General features: G+C 44.5%; 3 protein-coding genes, 1 non-coding gene and 1 pseudogene across 4 annotated transcripts; 2 read left to right on the top strand and 3 right to left on the bottom strand.

The window, feature by feature from the left end:
* Positions 1-100: 100 nt before the first annotated feature.
* On the bottom strand, positions 101-1,499 carry LOC123058432 (GDSL esterase/lipase At4g10955). Its single transcript, XM_044481159.1, has 2 exons — positions 1,293-1,499; positions 101-1,207 (listed from the first exon to the last, which is right to left on the bottom strand). Exons 1-2 carry the CDS (start codon positions 1,421-1,423, stop codon positions 202-204), a joined length of 1,137 nt encoding a protein of 378 aa, XP_044337094.1. The 5' UTR covers positions 1,424-1,499; the 3' UTR covers positions 101-201.
* A 4,521-nt stretch (positions 1,500-6,020) lies between these two features.
* On the bottom strand, positions 6,021-6,093 carry TRNAR-ACG (transfer RNA arginine (anticodon ACG)). The gene has a single exon. It is a non-coding gene; the product is annotated as a tRNA-Arg (tRNA).
* Positions 6,094-6,218: 125 nt separating this feature from the next.
* LOC123061679 (high mobility group B protein 14) lies at positions 6,219-10,402 on the bottom strand. The gene is made up of 5 exons (XM_044484877.1): positions 10,025-10,402; positions 7,601-7,658; positions 7,479-7,523; positions 6,552-6,632; positions 6,219-6,474 (listed from the first exon to the last, which is right to left on the bottom strand). The coding sequence occupies exons 1-5, from the start codon at positions 10,333-10,335 to the stop codon at positions 6,442-6,444; spliced, it is 528 nt and encodes a 175-aa protein (XP_044340812.1). The 5' UTR covers positions 10,336-10,402; the 3' UTR covers positions 6,219-6,441.
* Positions 10,403-10,521: 119 nt separating this feature from the next.
* Positions 10,522-10,672, top strand: LOC123063787 (uncharacterized; annotated as a pseudogene).
* Positions 10,673-11,277: 605 nt separating this feature from the next.
* Positions 11,278-16,985, top strand: LOC123061678 (lipid phosphate phosphatase 2). The gene is made up of 7 exons (XM_044484876.1): positions 11,278-11,923; positions 12,000-12,087; positions 12,184-12,293; positions 12,367-12,460; positions 12,591-12,779; positions 12,898-12,957; positions 16,287-16,985. The coding sequence occupies exons 1-7, from the start codon at positions 11,684-11,686 to the stop codon at positions 16,454-16,456; spliced, it is 951 nt and encodes a 316-aa protein (XP_044340811.1). The 5' UTR covers positions 11,278-11,683; the 3' UTR covers positions 16,457-16,985.
* Positions 16,986-18,148: the final 1,163 nt, after the last annotated feature.

Below are 18,148 nucleotides of genomic sequence, written 5' to 3'. Positions count from 1 at the left end.
TTCGCCTGTTTTTTTTTTTGCGGGCGGTCGAGCCGGCGTGAAAGCTTTTTCAAAATATGTCTATCCTGTCTTTTGTTATAAAGGGGTATTGGGCAATCTCGGCCGTTCTTGTGTTTACAGGGTCTACCGAAGTGGAAGTGTTACATTTTTAAATGGAATCGGAAGTATTTTGTTGCTCCCGGGTAAAACGACGGCACAAGCCTAACTCCGGGCACGCAGTGCGGCGGGCGGCGCGGCGTAGAGCGACCTGAGCTGGCGGTCGATTAGCTTGCTGTGGTTGAGTGCCACCTGCAGCTCGACATCGTTGGCCCACCACTGCTCCAGACCGTGCGCTGCCAGGAATTTGCTCGGCCCCTTGGACACCGCAAGCATCGTCGCCGCCCCCGCCTTGCCACCGCCGTTCCCGCCCCCGCTGTCGACCGCCACGGTCGCCGTCCCGCCCGCTGCGTCGCTGTAATGGCAGCAGATGTAGTCGTTCGTGTTGATGTACAGGTACGGCAGCCACCTTCCCATCCCCGACTGCGCGAGCGACGCCCTCGCCTCACTTTCACTGTGGCCGGCGTTGCCGCCGCTCGTGTCCGCAGCCGGCTGGGAGCCCACGTATGGGATCCACGCGCGCGCACGGCCCCACAGCTCGCCGGCCGTCTCGACGAACCCCCTGAGGCTCATGGCCAGCGACACGGACGGCGGGTTGAACACGTGGCACTCCACGAAGACGCGCTCCTTGGCCAGCGCCTTGCCCACCTGCAGCGCGAACCCGGCTCCCAGCGAGTGCCCGCCGACGCACACGTTGCCGACGCCGAACCTGCGCGCGGCGTCCCGCAGCGCCGCCAGCGCGCCGGCGAAGCGGACGGAGCCCTTGAGGCTGTCCCAGGCCAGGAAGCGGAGGTCGTCGACGACGTCGCGGCGGAACGTGGGCGCCTTGAGCAGCGTGCCGCGCAGCGCCACGACGGCCACCGGCGCGCGGGTGGGGCGGAATGGGATGTAGTCGGACAGCGCGGCCTGGTGGTCCCACTCGAGGACGGCGCCGTAGATGGAGCCGTCGCGCTCGTCGACGAGCACCTGGGCGAGCCTGTACTTGAACGGGCGCCACCACTGCGGCGCGAGGCCGGTGCGCTCGTCGCGCTTCTCCTGCCGGTCCAGCTCCAGCAGGTAAGCCCCCTGGATGAAGCACGCGATCACCATCCGCCGGTAGTTGGCGTTCTTCCTGCGTCAACCATCGCAATAAACTTCCAGTAATTCCCAGAGGCGACCTGGGCAAGTGTGAGTGTAAATGTGCCGAGTATACTGACCAGCTTGAGCTGAGGAGATCTTTCCAGCTGATGGACGACAGGTTGCGGGGGCCATACACATGAAACTCGAGCGGATTCGCTGCCGCCGTCGCTGCATCGCCGGATTTCTGGTCTGGCATCGCCTTGGCCATTGTTCCCGCGTGAAATCAAGAGCACGCCCACACAATGGCTCGGACTTTCGGATGATATATGTAAGGTCGGCAAGAATAGTTTGCTTTAAGTTGAAAAAGAAAAGTGCGACGGGACGTTTTATCCATGGTCTCTATTCCATCATCGTCTCCAGTCAGGGCAATACGGCACCTGATTCTTTCTCATCTCAGTTTCGCTTTAGAACCGGTGGATCACAGTTAGAGAGGAGCGCACAAGATTCCCCAACAGTTGCCATGCCATGCGCCAGCACTATGTTCGCCAAACTGAATTTGGGGGATCTTATTTTCAGCCCTCTACTTTGGCCATCAAGTCCCAACTTCATGTTTGTATTCTAAAATGGTTTATTTTCATCTGCACTCCCAAAAACCGTCAAATTATCGATACCAGGATGAAGTGGAAGCAAAGTAGTCACCATATATATTTTTTTTGAGCTAGGCAAAAGATTTGCCATTTTCATTGAATAAGGAGTTTTAGAGGTTTAGACCAAATTTCAAAAGGCCAAAGGCCCCATACAATACATCACTCTCGTGGCATCACGTTACACAAATGTTTAGCACTGGCAAGGCACCACAACCCCGCTTCTTCTTTGATTCTCGCGACGAAAACACCAACAGGCACCACAGTGTTATGGAATACCCTAGCATTCCTCTCTTTCCAGATTTCCCACGAGACGATTAGCATAAGAGAGGTTAGCAGCCTTCGCGGTTGCGTCATCCTAGACGCGATAGTGCTCCACCAAGTCTTCACCGAGTCGGCGATGGCTAAATCGTGAGGATGGACATCATGGAGACCTAGCCCCGCTTTAATCATGTCCCAAAATCTGATCAAGTAGCAACATTTGAAAAGAAGATGAGCCGTCGATTTCTGAACTTGCTTGCAAAGGGGGCAGTGGTTGAAATTAGGCCATCCTTTTTTTGTAACCATTCAGCGTCAAAAACGTATTATTGATGACAAGCCAAATGAAGAACTTGCACTTAGGGGGGCCCGGATCCTCCAAACATTCCTAGTCATATCTGAGTCGACTAAACAAAGAAATTGCACGTTGTAGTCCGTAGCCACGGAGTAGTAGTCGTCTTTGGTGAGCTTGCAAGAGATAGTATCGGTCATGTCGGGGTTGAGGTGCATGTGAGAGAGCTTCTCCCAGAGAGTAACAAATTCGTTAAGATGGTCAATCGTGATGCCCTCAATGGTCTTCAACCGGGAGACCCGGAAATTGTTGGAAAGTGCTTTCTGAACCGAACAGTTCTTTCTTTTGGATAGATCGTAAATTTTTCGAGGCCGCAACCCATCAAGCCAAGTTGATTCCTAGAAAGTGTCGTGAAGACCATCGCCCACCACCACCCTTTGTGGCCGCCACAAAGATGTCTCAGTTGTGAAGGTCGCAAGGGTTACCCAAATCAACCCAAGGTTTGATACGGGTGAGCCACTCTCCCCAAAGCCAACGAATGCGAAGGCAGAAGCAAACTATTTCAGATTGAGGATAGCAAGGCCACCATGAAGTTTTGATATGCACACTTGATCCCAATTAACCTTGCATTTTTCCTTCCATGCGTCAATCTTAATCATAACCTCAACCGGAATGTTAAGCATCGTCATATACTAGATGGCAATAGCATAAATAAAACTTTGTATCTGATGTCTCGGTCGTGTAGGTCGCAAGGGTTCCCCAAGCCAACCCTAGGTTTGACGGTGGTGAGCCGCTCTCTCCAAAGCCAACGACTACGAAGGGCATAAACGAACTATTGCAGATTGATGACAACAAGGCCATCGTAAAGTTTTTGATTTCCGCATTTGATCTCAATTAACCTTGTACTTTTTCTTCAGCGAGCGTCGATCTTATTCATAACCTCAACCGGAAGGTTAAGCGTCGTCATATAGTAGATGGCAACGGCATAAATAAAACTTTGTATTTGATGTCTCAGTTGTGTAGGTTGCAAGGGTTTCCCAAGCCAACCCTAGGTTTGACGGTGGTGAGCCGCTCTCCCCAAAGCCAACGACTACGAAGGGCAGAAGCGAACTATTACAGATTGATGACAACAAGGCCACCGTGAAGTTTTTGATTTGCGCACTTGATCTCAATTAACCTTGTATTTTTTTCTTCAATGAGCGTCGATCTTATTCATAACCTCAACCGAAATGTTAAGCGCCATCATATAGTAGATGGCAATGGCATAAATAAAACTTTGTGTTTGAATTTTTTTAGGAATGAAACTGCACCCAAAATACAAAATTGGAACGAAAAAAACTGCCTCAACCGAAAGGTTAAGCGCCATCATATAGTAGATGGCAATGGCATAAATAAAACTTTGTGTTTGACTTTTTTTTTAGGAACGAAACTGCACCCAGAATACAAAATTGGAACGAAAAACTACATTGAGAGAGAAAAACTACTCCAATTAACCTTGCATTTTTCCTTCCGTGCGTCAATCTTAATCATAACCTCAACCGTAATGTTAAGCATCGTCATATACTAGATGGCAATAGCATAAATAAAACTTTGTATTTGATGTCTCGGTCGTGTAGGTCGCAAGGGTTCCCCAAGCCAACCCTAGGTTTGACGGTGGTGAGCCGCTCTCTCCAAAGCCAACGACTACGAAGGGCATAGACGAACTATTACAGATTGATGACAACAAGTCCACCGTAAAGTTTTTGATTTCCGCATTTGATCTCAATTAACCTTGTACTTTTTCTTCAGCGAGCGTCGATCTTATTCATAACCTCAACCGAAAGGTTAAGCGTCGTCATATAGTAGATGGCAACGACATAAATAAAACTTTGTATTTGATGTCTCAGTTGTGTAGGTTGCAAGGGTTTTCCAAGCCAACCCTAGGTTTGACGGTGGTGAGCCGCTCTCCCCAAAGCCAACGACTACGAAGGGCAGAAACGAACTATTACAGATTGATGACAGCAAGGCCACCGTGAAGTTTTTTATTTGCGCACTTGATCTCAATTAACCTTGTATTTTTTTTTCAATGAGCGTCGATCTTATTCATAACCTCAACCGAAAGGTTAAGCGCCGTCATATAGTAGATGGCAATGGCATAAATAAAACTTTGTGTTTGAATTTTTTTAGGAATGAAACTGCACCCAAAATACAAAATTGGAACGAAAAAAACTGCCTCAACCGAAAGGTTAAGCGCCATCATATAGTAGATGGCAATGGCATAAATAAAACTTTGTGTTTGAATTTTTTTTAGAAACGAAACTGCACCCAGAATACAAAATTGGAAAGAAAAACTACATTGAGAGAGAAAAACGACTCCAATTAACCTTACATTTTTCCTTCCGTGCGTCAATCTTAATCATAACCTCAATCGGAATGTTAAGCATCGTCATATACTAGATGGCAATAGCATAAATAAAACTTTGTATTTGATGTCTCGGTCGTGTAGGTCGCAAGGGTTCCCCAAGCCAACCCTAGGTTTGACGGTGGTGAGCCGCTCTCTCCAAAGCCAACGACTACGAAAGGCATAAACGAACTATTACAGATTGATGACAACAAGGCCACCGTAAAGTTTTTGATTTCCGCATTTGATCTCAATTAACCTTGTACTTTTTCTTCAGCGAGCGTCGATCTTATTCATAACCTCAACCGGAAGGTTAAGCGTCGTCATATAGTAGATGGCAACGGCATAAATAAAACTTTGTATTTGATGTCTCAGTTGTGTAGGTTGCAAGGGTTTCCCAAGCCAACCCTAGGTTTGACGGTGGTGAGCCGCTCTTCCCAAAGCCAACGACTACGAAGGGCAGAAACGAACTATTACAGATTGATGACAACAAGGCCACCGTGAAGTTTTTGATTTGCGCACTTGATCTCAATTAACCTTGTATTTTTTTTCTTTAATGAGCGTCGATCTTATTCATAACCTCAACCGAAAGGTTAAGCGCCATCATATAGTAGATGGCAATGGCATAAATAAAACTTTGTGTTTGAATTTTTTTAGGAATGAAACTGCACCCAAAATACAAAATTGGAACGGAAAAAACTGCCTCAACCGAAAGGTTAAGCGCCATCATATAGTAGATGGCAATGGCATAAATAAAACTTTGTGTTTGAATTTTTTTAGGAACGAAACTGCACCAGAATACAAAATTGGAACCAAAAAAACTGCATTGAGAAAGAAAAACGACTCCGCACTTGATCTCAATTAACCTTGTTTTTTTTTCTTTAATGAGCGTCGGTCCTATTCATAACCTCAACCGAAAGGTTAAGCGCCATCATATAGTAGATGGCAATGGCATAAATAAAACTTTGTGTTTGAATTTTTTTAGGAATGAAACTGCACCCAAAATATAAAATTGGAACCAAAAAAACTGCCTCAACCGAAAGGTTAAGCGCCATCATACAGTAGATGGCAATGGCATAAATAAAACTTTGTGTTTGAATTTTTTTTAGGAACGAAACTGCACCAGAATACAAAATTGGAAACAAAAAAACTGCCTCAACCGAAAGGTTAAGCTCCATCATATAGTAGATGGCAATGGCATAAATAAAATTTTGTGTTTGATTTTTTTTTAGGAACGAAACTGCACCAGAATACAAAATTGGAACAAAAAAACTGCATTGAGAGAGAAAAACGACTCCGCTGGGGATCGAACCCAGAATCTCTGGTTTCGTAGACCAGCGCCTTATCCATTGGGCCACGGAGTCATTGTTGATATTTCCACACTCATAGTACTTTTAGTTTAGTTGTCAAGCAGTAGGTTAACAGGCCTCCTGTTTAATTAATGTGTACGAGTTATGATTAAAATTTACAGCTATTGAAATGTCACTCGGAAACAGTAAACGTACTGCCCACAACACATTAGTTCGGCCGTTCGGGTGAATAGTGCCAATATGAGACTGAAGTGAGTCATTGTAACACTGACGTTACATTTCGGTGTATAGAATTCTAGCCATCTATAGATAATAGAACTCATACAATGCTCAGGCATGTAATATACAATTGAATGATTCATCCAGTTAACTTGTGGCATCAACAGAACCCAATGTTCACTTCTACTCTGATTCTTCGGACAATTCACCATTTATCTACATGAAGTAGGACAAAAAATGATCAGATGAGTGAGAAATAGGATAAAATATGCACATACATGTACAACAAACACCTTTTTCTTGTTATATTGAGCCATCGCCTTCTCAAACTCAGCACGCCTCTCGGTAGCTAGATCATAATACTTCACCTTTTCCTGGTGCGAAGAACAAGGTGAAAATGTTAACATCAGTAGAATACAACATAATGTATTGTCTAGCAGTTTTGGCAACATAGTTTCCTTTTGTAAGCATACTTTTGAATGGATCTTTTACAGTTAGAAGACGGTTTTATAACTCCACCAAATTATGTAATGTGGTCTTACACAAGTCAATGGGAAGACATAACTGCTAAATAATTATGTGCCAAATTACATTTCCTAAATGAGAAATTTCACAATAATATGACCGGTATAGCAAAGATGGGTCATTATCATCATCAGTGTTAAGTGGATTCATATGTGTAGAACTGTCTACAGGTAGGGACTTCAATTTTTTTAGTGTAGCCAGCTAAATAGAAACAATAAACCTACTACCAACATGTAAATGATAGTAAATGTGCAATAGTGTACCATCATCAATAAGAAACTTAGCTTACAATCCTACAAAATTAATTCTGAGTATACAGGTTATGAAACTTCCACTGTTAAACCTACAACCTGTGTCAGTGCATCCCTTCAGCTGTTTCTCTGGATTGGGATAAGCAATGAACTTGATCTAGCTACTAGGCACATCGGCAAGGTACAAGGGACAGGCGGAAAAGGACGGTATTTTCATTGCGAAATTTGGATCTTGCTGAATAAAATATCAAGGCAAGGTTTTGCATTTCATGATTGGACAAAGAAGCTTCTATTGATTTCCAATAACAAAACGGAAATAAGTGAATCATCAAAGAAACCAAACGACATCTCCACTACATATATTCCTATCAACCATATTATAATACCAGACAGCAACCTAATGCAACACAGACATCATCAGGCTATTGGAAGGAAAATACCAACCTCAAATGCCATTTTATTCCATTTCTCACCACATGCCTTCCCTACCTGCAGTGAAAGGTATATTACATTACAAGACTAAGAAAGCCAACCTCAAGCTTCAAATTTAAATGATGGAAACTTACATCCTGCATTGCTTTTACACTTGGATTTTCTTCCTGAAACGTTTTCCGGAAATCCTCCCTTCAAGAGAATATACCAGCTTCAGTAAAATTGGTTCAGTGCAAGCGATGAAACATCTTAACCAGGGCAATGAAATGATCATATAAATAAAGAGAACATTAAGGCCCCATTTGGAACACAGGATTCTTTCTTGATGCCCATGGAAATCAACTAGGTTCTAGCGAAAAAAAGCCTATGTTTGCCTACAGATATTTCTAATTAGACAATTAATTAAACAATTTAAATACACAAACGTGAAACATAAGGAGTGCTGTGAAATCAGACATGTACTGAGGCATGCAAGCTATGAGTCGCACAGGGACAGAGATAGGCGTTTGGCAACATACATCGCATGTTTGCATTATTTGTTGACCGTTGCTATGCGTACGACACATCCATGTAAGATTTATGTCCGATGCACTCCAGCCACCGTCCGATGCCAGTCTATCAGCATTGTTCCACCATTTGATTTCAGTGTGGGATGCAAATCGTAATTCAAGATCGTATGTACAGCAGTTTCGTTATTTATTTGATTGTTTTAGCCTGGTGCCCTGGTTAACAGTCTACGATGGACAGAGGAATTATCTCTGCAGTCATTACGTTCATGATAGATTAATGTTCAACACCAGGACAGCAGGAAGGAAGTTTGGTATTTGTGTTACACCTAAAGCCATGTGAAGAACCCAAAGGATAAGCAATCAATATGTTCAAAGATGATGACTGGATGAAGCAGAAAACGTTTATATGGTGCAGCGACAATGTCCTATTGCAGCTATTCTTTACTTGCGAGGAGCAGTTATTCTTTATCAGCACTTAAAGCATTTTGGAACATCAACATTGGGGTAAGTCAACAGCACATAGTACATTTTTGTTCATACATCAGTGATTATTAACCGTTCCGGTGCTACTGATAAGCTGAAAACAGTTCGAATTGACAAAAAAGCATACTAGGTCCGAACAACGCTGAAAGCATGAGTTAACCGTTCCGGTGCTACTGATAAGCTGAAAGCATTGTTCCACTATTTGATTTCAGTGTCGGATGCAAATCGTACATTCAAGATCGTATCAAGGTTTTCGATTCGACGAGTCGTTTTGGGGTAGCAACTCTTGACTAGTTGTGACTAGTCAAGACTCATAGTCGACATGAGTTACCAGGGGAGGAGCAGACCACCAGCAGCAGCAGCAACCAGGGGAGGAGCAGACCAGCTTGCCGCGGCGCCGGCCGGCAGGATTGTGGGGTGGCGGCTGTGGCCAAGGGAGAGGCTCGCGTAAGCCAGTATAGGTTTGGGTCAGGGGAAAACTGGGGCGATCTAGGTTTCACGGGGGGATTGGGCAAGCAAATAGAAAAAAAAATGACAGGCTGGGCCAACTTCTAGTCGTTCGACTCATAAACCTAGACTAGTCGATTGAGTCACTCGACTCAGCCAATTAGTCGAGTCGACATGTTGAGTCGACCTTGCAGTTACGACTCTTAGACTAGTCAACGACTAGTCGATTGAGTCGCTCGACTCAGCCAATTAGTCGAGTCGACCTTGCAGTTACGACTCCTCGACTAGTCAACGACTAGTCGTTCGACTCGAAAAGCATGGATCATATGTACAGCAATTTCATCATTTTAGCCTGGTGCCCTGGTTAACAGTCTACGATGGACAGAGGAATGAATTATTTATCTCTGTAGTCATTGTGTCCACGATAGATTAAATGTTCAACACCAGGACAGCAGGAAGGATGTTTGGTATTTGTGTTACACCTAAAGCCATGTGAAGAACCCAAAGGATAAGCAATCAATATGTTCAAAGATGATGACTGGATGAAGCAGAAAACGTTTATATGGTGCAGCGATAATGTCCTATTGCAGTTATTCTTTACTTGCGAGGAGCAGTTGTTCTTTATCAGTACTTAAAGCATTTTGGAACATCAACATTGGGGTAAGTCAACAGCACATAGTACATTTTTTGTTTATATATCAGTGATTATTAACTGTTCCGGTTTTCAGATAAGCTGAAAACAGTTCGAATTGACAAAATAAGATACTAGGTCCCAACAACGCTGCACCCATCGATTAGAGAACAAACAAATGCACCTCTGACTGCTAGACTGAGATGAAACATCTTCAGAATAGTAGTATCTTATTACCAGGACATGGGGGCTCACTAGAGCTCTCTGCACCAGAACACCACCACTAAGGCACGCACCGATTCAAAGTTTCTCAACAGAACTGCCGCACATCCGAAGAGGTGTAATATCCTAACTAGCCCGAGGTTGCGAGCGAACAGCCCAGCCGAGAAGCCAGAGAAACCCCTAATACCGCATCCCAATTGCTTCTCAGCAGAGCAGTCGCCAGTAAGAAGACACGAGACTAAACACAGATGAAGAATTGGACATACATAAAATAGAAGAAGGCGGTTGGGGGCTTCTTGGGGCGGCGGAGGTCGCCGAGGGTCCCCTTCTTCCGCGTCTCCGGCTTCGGCTTCGGCCTCGACCTCGTGCGGGGGCTCTCTACGGGGGGCAGCCGCACCGTATTGAGGGGCTTCGGGGTGGTCTGCGACCTCGTCTTCATCCCGCACTTTTCTCGGACTCGCCGAGCGTACAGAGGCGTAGGTCGGCTTGCGGGAGGAGGAAGAAGAAAGAAGCAGAGAAGCGCAGCGCAGAGGAGGAGACTCTGGATCACCTGGCTGCTGGGCTCCCGGGTTTGCATGGGCCAGGGGGAGGCACGGCCCAGCAAGGATATCTGGCCCGCCCGCTCCTAATAATTCATTGAGTCGGTCTGTTTTGCTCCGTGCAGGGGCAGCGTTGCGTTAGTTTTGTCCCACATCGGTTGTGGAGGAAGGAGCGCGAGGGGTGGCCGGGTATAAGATGGGGCGATGGGCGGCCTGGAAAAGGCATCTTTGCGCTTGGGGCAATGACGCAGCTAGTGAGGTTATACCGAGGCGCGTCAATTGCTGGTTGAAAACTATTTCCAAACCCCCTCTTTGGCCCTCCGGGGCCACTGAGAATTTCTGAAAGGGCTCCTTTCCTTCGGGAAGGGTAAAGCCCACAAATCTAACATTCGAAATATTTAGTACTCTTGAGTAGTTTTTGTTCCTTTGGCCTGACCTTTGAAGGTTGACGATCGATTAAGTTTTGTCAAAAGTGATGGTTGCTTCTCAAATTGCGATTAGTATAGGTTGTTTCTTAGATCCGCGGGAACTGAAGATGGTTGCTTCTCAAACTGTAATTGGTACTAATTGTTTCTCAGATCCGCGGGCACTGCTGAAGATGAGTTTAGTATTTTCTCAGGTCCGCTGGCAGTGATGTGTAGAATTGGTACTAATTGTTTCTTCAGTTTCCGTTTCTAAATCGCTGGTTGCTTCTGAAGCTGGAATTGGTACTAGGAGTAGTTTCTCAGATCCGCGGGTACAGGTCAGCTAGCACTGATGATAAATTTTTCAAGGACCTGAGAGCACGATTGATTCTGCCACTGCCATTGCACAGAAATGCAAGCATATATAACTGGGTGGTGGACCTAGTGGGTACCGCGTAGAACGCGGTTTGCAGTCGCTGTCCATACGCGGTGCCGCAAGTCAGTCAACTCCGTGCAGATTCCCGGTCAGTCATTTAAATCTTGGGGTCTACCAAAAGAGCAATGCTACACCTAGGTAAAGTTACGTACAGATTTTACGTAATAGGCAACGTGTAGGACTGCGATTGGATGGATGGATGTGGCAGGGGCCCACACGGGTGAAAATCAGGGGGGGCGATAGATTTGTTAGGCAGGTTACGTAACTCTTAGTAGGTTGGTTTCGTAGGTGTAGTATTATTGCTACCAAAATACTGTACTGCATAGCCGATTTCGAAATTTCCCTCGCAACTGCCAGTCGTCCTCAAGTCCTCCATTCTGTGTGCTATAAAACAAGGGCTGACGCGCCGCCCCATAACGGAATAAAAGAAAACGGAAGAGTCCGGGGTCGAGAGCAAATGCGCTAACATCACTGTCTCTCCTCCTGCATTCATTGGAACGGATAAGGAGTGTTAGATAGATCCACATAGACAGAGGAGAGGCTGAGATGCAGGCGCCGGCGTGTACCAATGCTCCGGCGTGCACATTCCCCTTCGCCACGATGCAGTCGCATGGCGTCAGGATCGCGAGGTCGCACGCCTACGACTGGGTTGCGCTGCTCCTTCTGATCGCCATGGAATGCGTCCTCAACGCCATCGAGCCGTTCCACCGCTTCGTCGGCGAAGGCATGATCGCGGACCTCAGATACCCGTTGAAGAGCAACACCGTCCCGGTCTGGGCCGTGCCGGTGCGTGCGACCCTCCCACATTTAAATTTGGAAGCGTATATCTCCTGAGTTTGAAATTTGAGGTCTTTTCACGCAGATCGTTGCTGTCATTGCACCTATGCTCATCTTTATCGCCATCTACATCTGGAGGCGGAATGCGTATGATTTGCACCATGCTACAATTGGTACTTTGTTTATGTAGTTTTCCTCAAGTTGTTAATGAAAATGCAGTGCTCAGGAAAAACAAGTCTCGTTCTGATGCGCCTCAATTGAACAAGTAGGTATTCTGTTCTCTGTGCTGATCACCGGCGTCCTGACGGATGCGATCAAGAACGCCGTGGGCCGTCCGCGCCCCAACTTCTTCTGGCGCTGCTTCCCTGATGGAATCGCTGTAATGACACTCGCTCGGATTTCTCTGAATTTTATCTTGCACCCAAACTTAGACTGGTCCCCTTGTTGCCCAGGTGTACGACAACATCACCACAGCAGTCATATGCCACGGCGACGCCAGCGTGATCAAAGAAGGCCACAAGAGCTTCCCAAGTGGCCACTCTTCCTGTAAGATGCCATTCACTTTACTAGATTCAGTTGCACTGTTACTGTCACAAAGCGATAGCAGCAACAATCTACGTGTACTGTGTACTATGTGCTCGATGCCTAATAAGCTTCTCGTCGTGCCGTGGCGCAGGGTCTTTCGCCGGCCTGGGCTTCCTGTCGTGGTACCTCGCCGGGAAGATCACCGTCTTCGACCGACGAGGACACGTCGCCAAGCTGTGCGTCGTCATCCTGCCTCTCCTCGTCGCCGCTGTCATCGCCATCTCGCGGGTAGATGACTACTGGCACCATTGGCAGGACGTCTTCGCTGGCGGCATCCTTGGTCAGAAGCTCGCGCCTATGCTTTGTTATCTCTGAACTCTTTTTTTTTTCTATTCATGTTTTTGCGGGAAATATCCAAACTCTCTTCGGTGCTGACGAGGTTTGTCATGTCCGTGAAGGAATGGTGATTGCGTCTGTTTGCTACCTGCAGTTCTTTCCACCACCCTCTGATGACAAAGGTATACTTCTTCTGGACTCTTGGTGCATCTGGAGTATTTCATATCAGGACTGAGGACTTTCAGTTACATGTTAAGGCCCTCTTTGGTGCATAGAAAAAGTGAAGAATGAACAGAAAAATAATAAGAAGAAAAATAATTACGTTGACAGTACTATTCATTCATTTAGTTGAGCTTTTTAAAGAGGCTCCACCTTGCCCCACCATCCTTCCATAACAATTGGTAACAATCTGACAATTGATCACAATGGAATCTTGATGACGTTCCAGTTAATTGGTCTGAAGAGATGCATTCTGTCCACAATTGTCATGCTTGATTGCTTAGCCATACCAAGTAATCTAACATATGCACGTTTAATAAGCATCTTATATTTCTAATCAAGTGTTGTATGTAGTCCAAATTTATCATTTTGTCTAGCTATTTACAAGTTCGTGCCATTGAAATAGTTCATAAAAAATTATGGCTTAAATTTGGGTGAAATGTTTTGATCTTATATTTGTACTGTTGCTCAATGAGTCTTTTGTATACCTTCATTGACACAATATGTTTAACGAATATATTCCTTGCACTCGGCACAAGTGTGCAATAAACTTGTTTAGCCATAGCCAAAGTTACCTCTTACCTTCTACAAAGTAGTACACCATCCTAGCCATTAGAGGGTTGTAGCCTCCTTATCAAAGAAAAAAGTTCCTAGCAATTAGATCAATATTAATGGACAACCCTTAATAATTTGGGAGCATCGTAAGATTTCTTGTTTAGTTGAAGTAGTATACTTTGGTACACCTTCTCTATAAGGATTTAAAAATCTCTATGTAAATCAACAGTGGAGATTAAAAAGTACAACAACAACAACAACAACAACAATAAAGTATTCCAGTCCAAATAAATTGGGGTAGTCTAGAGCTGAAACAATTAAGATCACGAAACCTAGTAATGGTTCTGGCACGTGGATAGCTATCCCCTGTCCATGGCTAGTTCTTTGGTGACATTATGTCTCTTTACGAACTCCCCTCATGTCAAGTTTGTTCTACCCCGACCACTTTTGACATTATCAGCAAGCTTTAATCTTCTACTACACACGGAGCTTCTGGAGAGCTGCATTGTATACGTCCAAATCATCTCAGACGATGTTGTACAAGATTCTCTTCAATTAGTGCTACCCCAACTCTATCGTGTATATCATCATTCCAGACCTGATCATTTCCTGCGTGGCCACATATCCATCTCAGCATGTGGATCTTTGTTACACTTAACTGTTGAACATGTCGCCTCTTAGTTGGCCAACATTATGCGTGATACAACATCACAAGTCGAATCAACGTCCTATAGAACCTACCTTTTAGTTTGTTGGACTCTTGTCACAGAGGATGACTGAAGCTTGACAACACTTCGTCCATCTGACTTTAATTTGATGGTTCACATCTTCACCGATATCACCATTCTTCTACATCATTGACCCTTTGAAAATGTACCATTTATTAAAAATGACAACTTAGTCTACTTCGCATGGTGATCATTTGTCATCACCATGTTGGATTCATGGGTGAGCATTTGACATCCAGACAAAGCAATAGAACCAATCATCGTGTTGCATGGAATATTGGTTTGTCAAATGAGGCCACGGATGATCGAGTTGAAATAGAGCAGGAGAAGCCATCATGCAGACAATTTGGAGCTTTATAATGAAAGGCAAACATAAAGGGCGGAAGGGAAAATGGACATGTGTATGTGAGTTTTGAAATCCCGCTGGTGGCATCACAAATGGACTGGGGCGAGGTCCACAAGTGACTCCCCAATCAGGTTGCCAAGTACTAGTGTCAAAAAACGTCTTACATTATGGGACGGAGGGAGTAGCTCGAGTGCCCCTCGTAGACCTCACCATTGTCTGTGATGCCGTCTAATTAGTCCATACTAACTAATCTCAATTAGTGTCACTAAAGTAGTAGTAAAAACACTTAAAAGTTTGAGCCACAATAGTCAAGCTGATTATACTCCATACCGTTAGATTCGATGTATTTGTTTGAGACACATCTTTTTTTAGCCGGAAAATTTGAGACATGTCTTTTAAGAATTTGAGACACATCAAAACAGAAGAGTAACACTTGTACCTAATATGAGCAATTAAGTACAATGAACACTAGGAAAATGCTAGCTGACCTTTAGGACATCCCACAACGGATCCATGCATATAGGAAAATTATTGCACGATTCTAAAACAAAGGGAAATGTTAACAAAAAATGCTTGATAAAAGAAATTATCATCCTCACAACATAAATTGTCATAAAAAATGTTTGTTTTGTCATGCTTGAAAATCTGATGTTCGCTGGTTATCAAAGTCCAGAACAAATTAGGTGTAGGGCATATGTTGATGAAATTCAATAAAAATATTTGTTTATGGACAGCTACCCACGAGGGAAATAAACTTCAATGATGTTTATTCAAGAAATGGTTTTTACAAAAGAATCAAGTAACACCTAAAAACACAAGATAAGGGAGAAATGACATTACCTTGTCCTGTATGCAACATAAATATGTTGGAGAATCAACCTAATAAAAAAATGTTAGAAGACAAATACACGGGGGAAAATATCCCATGAAGCCATGGGTATTAAATAAGTCACTTGTTGCACAAGAAATGGAACGGATGATGCACAAGAAATATGTTGATATGCTTATTTAGTTTTCTTTTCTCTTCCTTCAAAAAAATCAAGTGGCACATAACAGCAACATGTTGTAGAAAAAGATTACTAAAGCAAACCTCCTGGTTCAGTGAAATGGAGGAAATGTCTTTCGATGTCCGCTTTAAAGAAAAATACACTAATTTTACAATTTATTGGATCTCTTCTTAGAGTTTATACCTATGAAGTACGAGATGAAGGTCTTTAGCGGGATGATAACATTCTAATTATATATATTTTTTATGTGATTTGATTTTAATTTGGTTGTCTTTATTACTATTCGTACACCTGTTTTTCCTACTCTTGAACATCCATGTTTACAAGATTGTGTTTTTAACTCCTCTGCTTTCCACATGGATTCGTATTCTATTTATGTGTCTTTCGTATGCCTATCTTTCCAGAATCTTGTGACTAAAAAGGCCCTAAATGTTGTATAATCGTGTTCCGCAAATACCAAATCTTAGATCTTAAAGGAAAATAAGTTGACTAGAACCGTATGTTTGACTATATTCCGGAAACAGACTACACCAACTTTATTTTAATTTTTGCAATTTTGAAACTGCACTTTCCGTTGCTTTCTCTGTCGATACAAGCTAATGTGTGCTTGCTGAATTTGATCTAACAAACAACCATAATCAACGCAATGGCTGCAGGTTTCTGGCCTCATGCACACTTTAGATACATCAGCGACAGGGAAGAGGAGAGCCGGAGGCGGCGCACTACTGAAATGAGCAACAGTGACTCGACCGCAGTTGTCCCTCGGCAGGGTGAGACAGGAGCAAACACGAGCCGCACGTTGGACGCGATGGAGTCCGGTACGTAGGACAGGGCGATGGCCCCAAGTACTCCTCCGTTCCCAAATATAAGTCTTTTAAGAGAATTTAACTAGTAACTATATGCGAAGCAAAATGAGTGAATCTACACTCTAAATATATCTACATACATCCGTATGTTATAATTCATTTGAAATGTTTAAAAAGACTTATATTTAGAAACGGAGGGAGCAACATGCATGTATTGTGGCCTGTGGATAGATCCGTTGTCACCTACCCTAAGCCTTGGAGATCTCAGCTTCGGAGTTCCAAAATGTAGGGTTGGAAGTGTCACTGAATCTCTTTGTATACATAGTACTACTTTCTTAGAGTCCGGTGCGTAGGACAAGGCAATGGCCCTGTGTAACATGTATTGTAGATCGATCACTTGGCATCTAGTAAAAGCCATGGAGATCCAGATTCCAAGTTCCAATGTGTACGGTTAGAAATGTCACTGAATCTGTATGTATATACACATGTAATGTGGAATCTATTCCGTTGGGGCCTAAGCCTTGGAGAATGGAGGTCTAGCTTCCAACTTCTGATGTGTAGGGCTAGAGATTTCACTGTATCTCTATGTACATATACTGAATGCTTCTGATGTGTATAGCTGTTTTTTCTACAATTGCTACGAATTTCCCAGTCCTTCTCTGCATACTTTTTCTGAAGTAACACATAACCAGAGTTTATACTGCCAGAGCATGCATGCATGCATGATGAGGACTGAATGCTGGTTACTGAAGAGCGAACCACCATCCCCATTCTGAGCAGAGCGGGTGTGCAAACGGGTGCCGGCAGCCAGGGTGGGCACGGGGACTCACCGACGGTGGAAATCCATGTCGAATACCACTACTCCTGCTCTGCTTGCCAAGTTGCGCGGAACGAAACTACGAGAGATCGGATAAGAACGTGTATCAGTGCATGCATGACGGCGCAGCCAAATATACTCTTGTAAATTCTTCTGCTAAGCTTTCGCTTTTCACTTTTCACGCTGGAGCGATGTGGCCCGTAGAAGATATTATTGACCCTGACGATTGAGTAAGATATTTCGCAATGCCGGTCAGTCAACAGTTCAGTGATAGATCCATGGGATCGTGTAGGGTAGGATTTCCGGAAAACTTACCCTCTGTTGGTGCAGACGAGAAACTCCCGGTGCCGGCCATGGTGACGGTGGCCGGTGATGGCAGTGAGTGGATGGCGGTGGTAGTGGAGCTTCCCGTGAGCACCGCGATAATCCTAGATCGGTAGGGAGTATTCGGTGGGGTTGGTGGCAGTGTTCAACCTCGTGAGTCGTGTCCCGGCCCCCACCTCTGTTATATATCACGGGTCACAGGGGCCCACCAACCATGGTTTGGTTGGGCGCCCCCGATCAGGGCGTGAGTCAAGGGCCCGTTCGATCCGTTGAGTTCGAACAGGATAGAGATCAACCTAACATTCAGCACTTGGCACCGGGGTTTAACGATGAAAAGTGTGTCGTATGGCAGAGGCCAGGACTGAAACAGGATAGTGCGCTAGATGACACTAATGGATCACACCAAACAGACTATATTTCTTGTCATGTAGTGGTACTGAAACCATGATATTTTCTTACTGTACAAGAGCCAAAACCCTTCTATCACTTCGAGGAAAGCGAGTGAACGGTATTAACAAACACGACCAAAGGTCCCTTCAAATTGTACTCTCTTTTTTAGAAGAAAATTGCT

Source organism: Triticum aestivum, chromosome 3A (assembly GCF_018294505.1).
Source record: "Triticum aestivum cultivar Chinese Spring chromosome 3A, IWGSC CS RefSeq v2.1, whole genome shotgun sequence".
Classification (NCBI taxonomy): Eukaryota; Viridiplantae; Streptophyta; class Magnoliopsida; order Poales; family Poaceae; genus Triticum; species Triticum aestivum.
Note: the sequence above shows the minus strand (reverse complement) of the source record. Positions and strands in the feature narration are given on the sequence as shown.

Excerpts from the sequence above, each read along its gene's own strand:
- LOC123058432 (XM_044481159.1), bottom strand. The coding sequence starts at position 1,423 with ATGGCCAAGGCGATGCCAGACCAGAAATCCGGCGATGCAGCGACGGCG. Across the intron at positions 1,208-1,292 it reads GATCTCCTCAGCTCAAGCTG|GAAGAACGCCAACTACCGGC; the intron begins GTCAGTATACTC and ends TGGTTGACGCAG.
- LOC123061679 (XM_044484877.1), bottom strand. The coding sequence starts at position 10,335 with ATGCAAACCCGGGAGCCCAGCAGCCAGGTGATCCAGAGTCTCCTCCTC. Across the intron at positions 7,524-7,600 it reads GTGTAAAAGCAATGCAGGAT|GTAGGGAAGGCATGTGGTGA; the intron begins GTAAGTTTCCAT and ends CTTTCACTGCAG. Across the intron at positions 6,475-6,551 it reads CTCAATATAACAAGAAAAAG|ATAAATGGTGAATTGTCCGA; the intron begins GTGTTTGTTGTA and ends TACTTCATGTAG.
- LOC123061678 (XM_044484876.1), top strand. The coding sequence starts at position 11,684 with ATGCAGGCGCCGGCGTGTACCAATGCTCCGGCGTGCACATTCCCCTTC. Across the intron at positions 11,924-11,999 it reads TCCCGGTCTGGGCCGTGCCG|ATCGTTGCTGTCATTGCACC; the intron begins GTGCGTGCGACC and ends CTTTTCACGCAG. Across the intron at positions 12,294-12,366 it reads GCTTCCCTGATGGAATCGCT|GTGTACGACAACATCACCAC; the intron begins GTAATGACACTC and ends CTTGTTGCCCAG.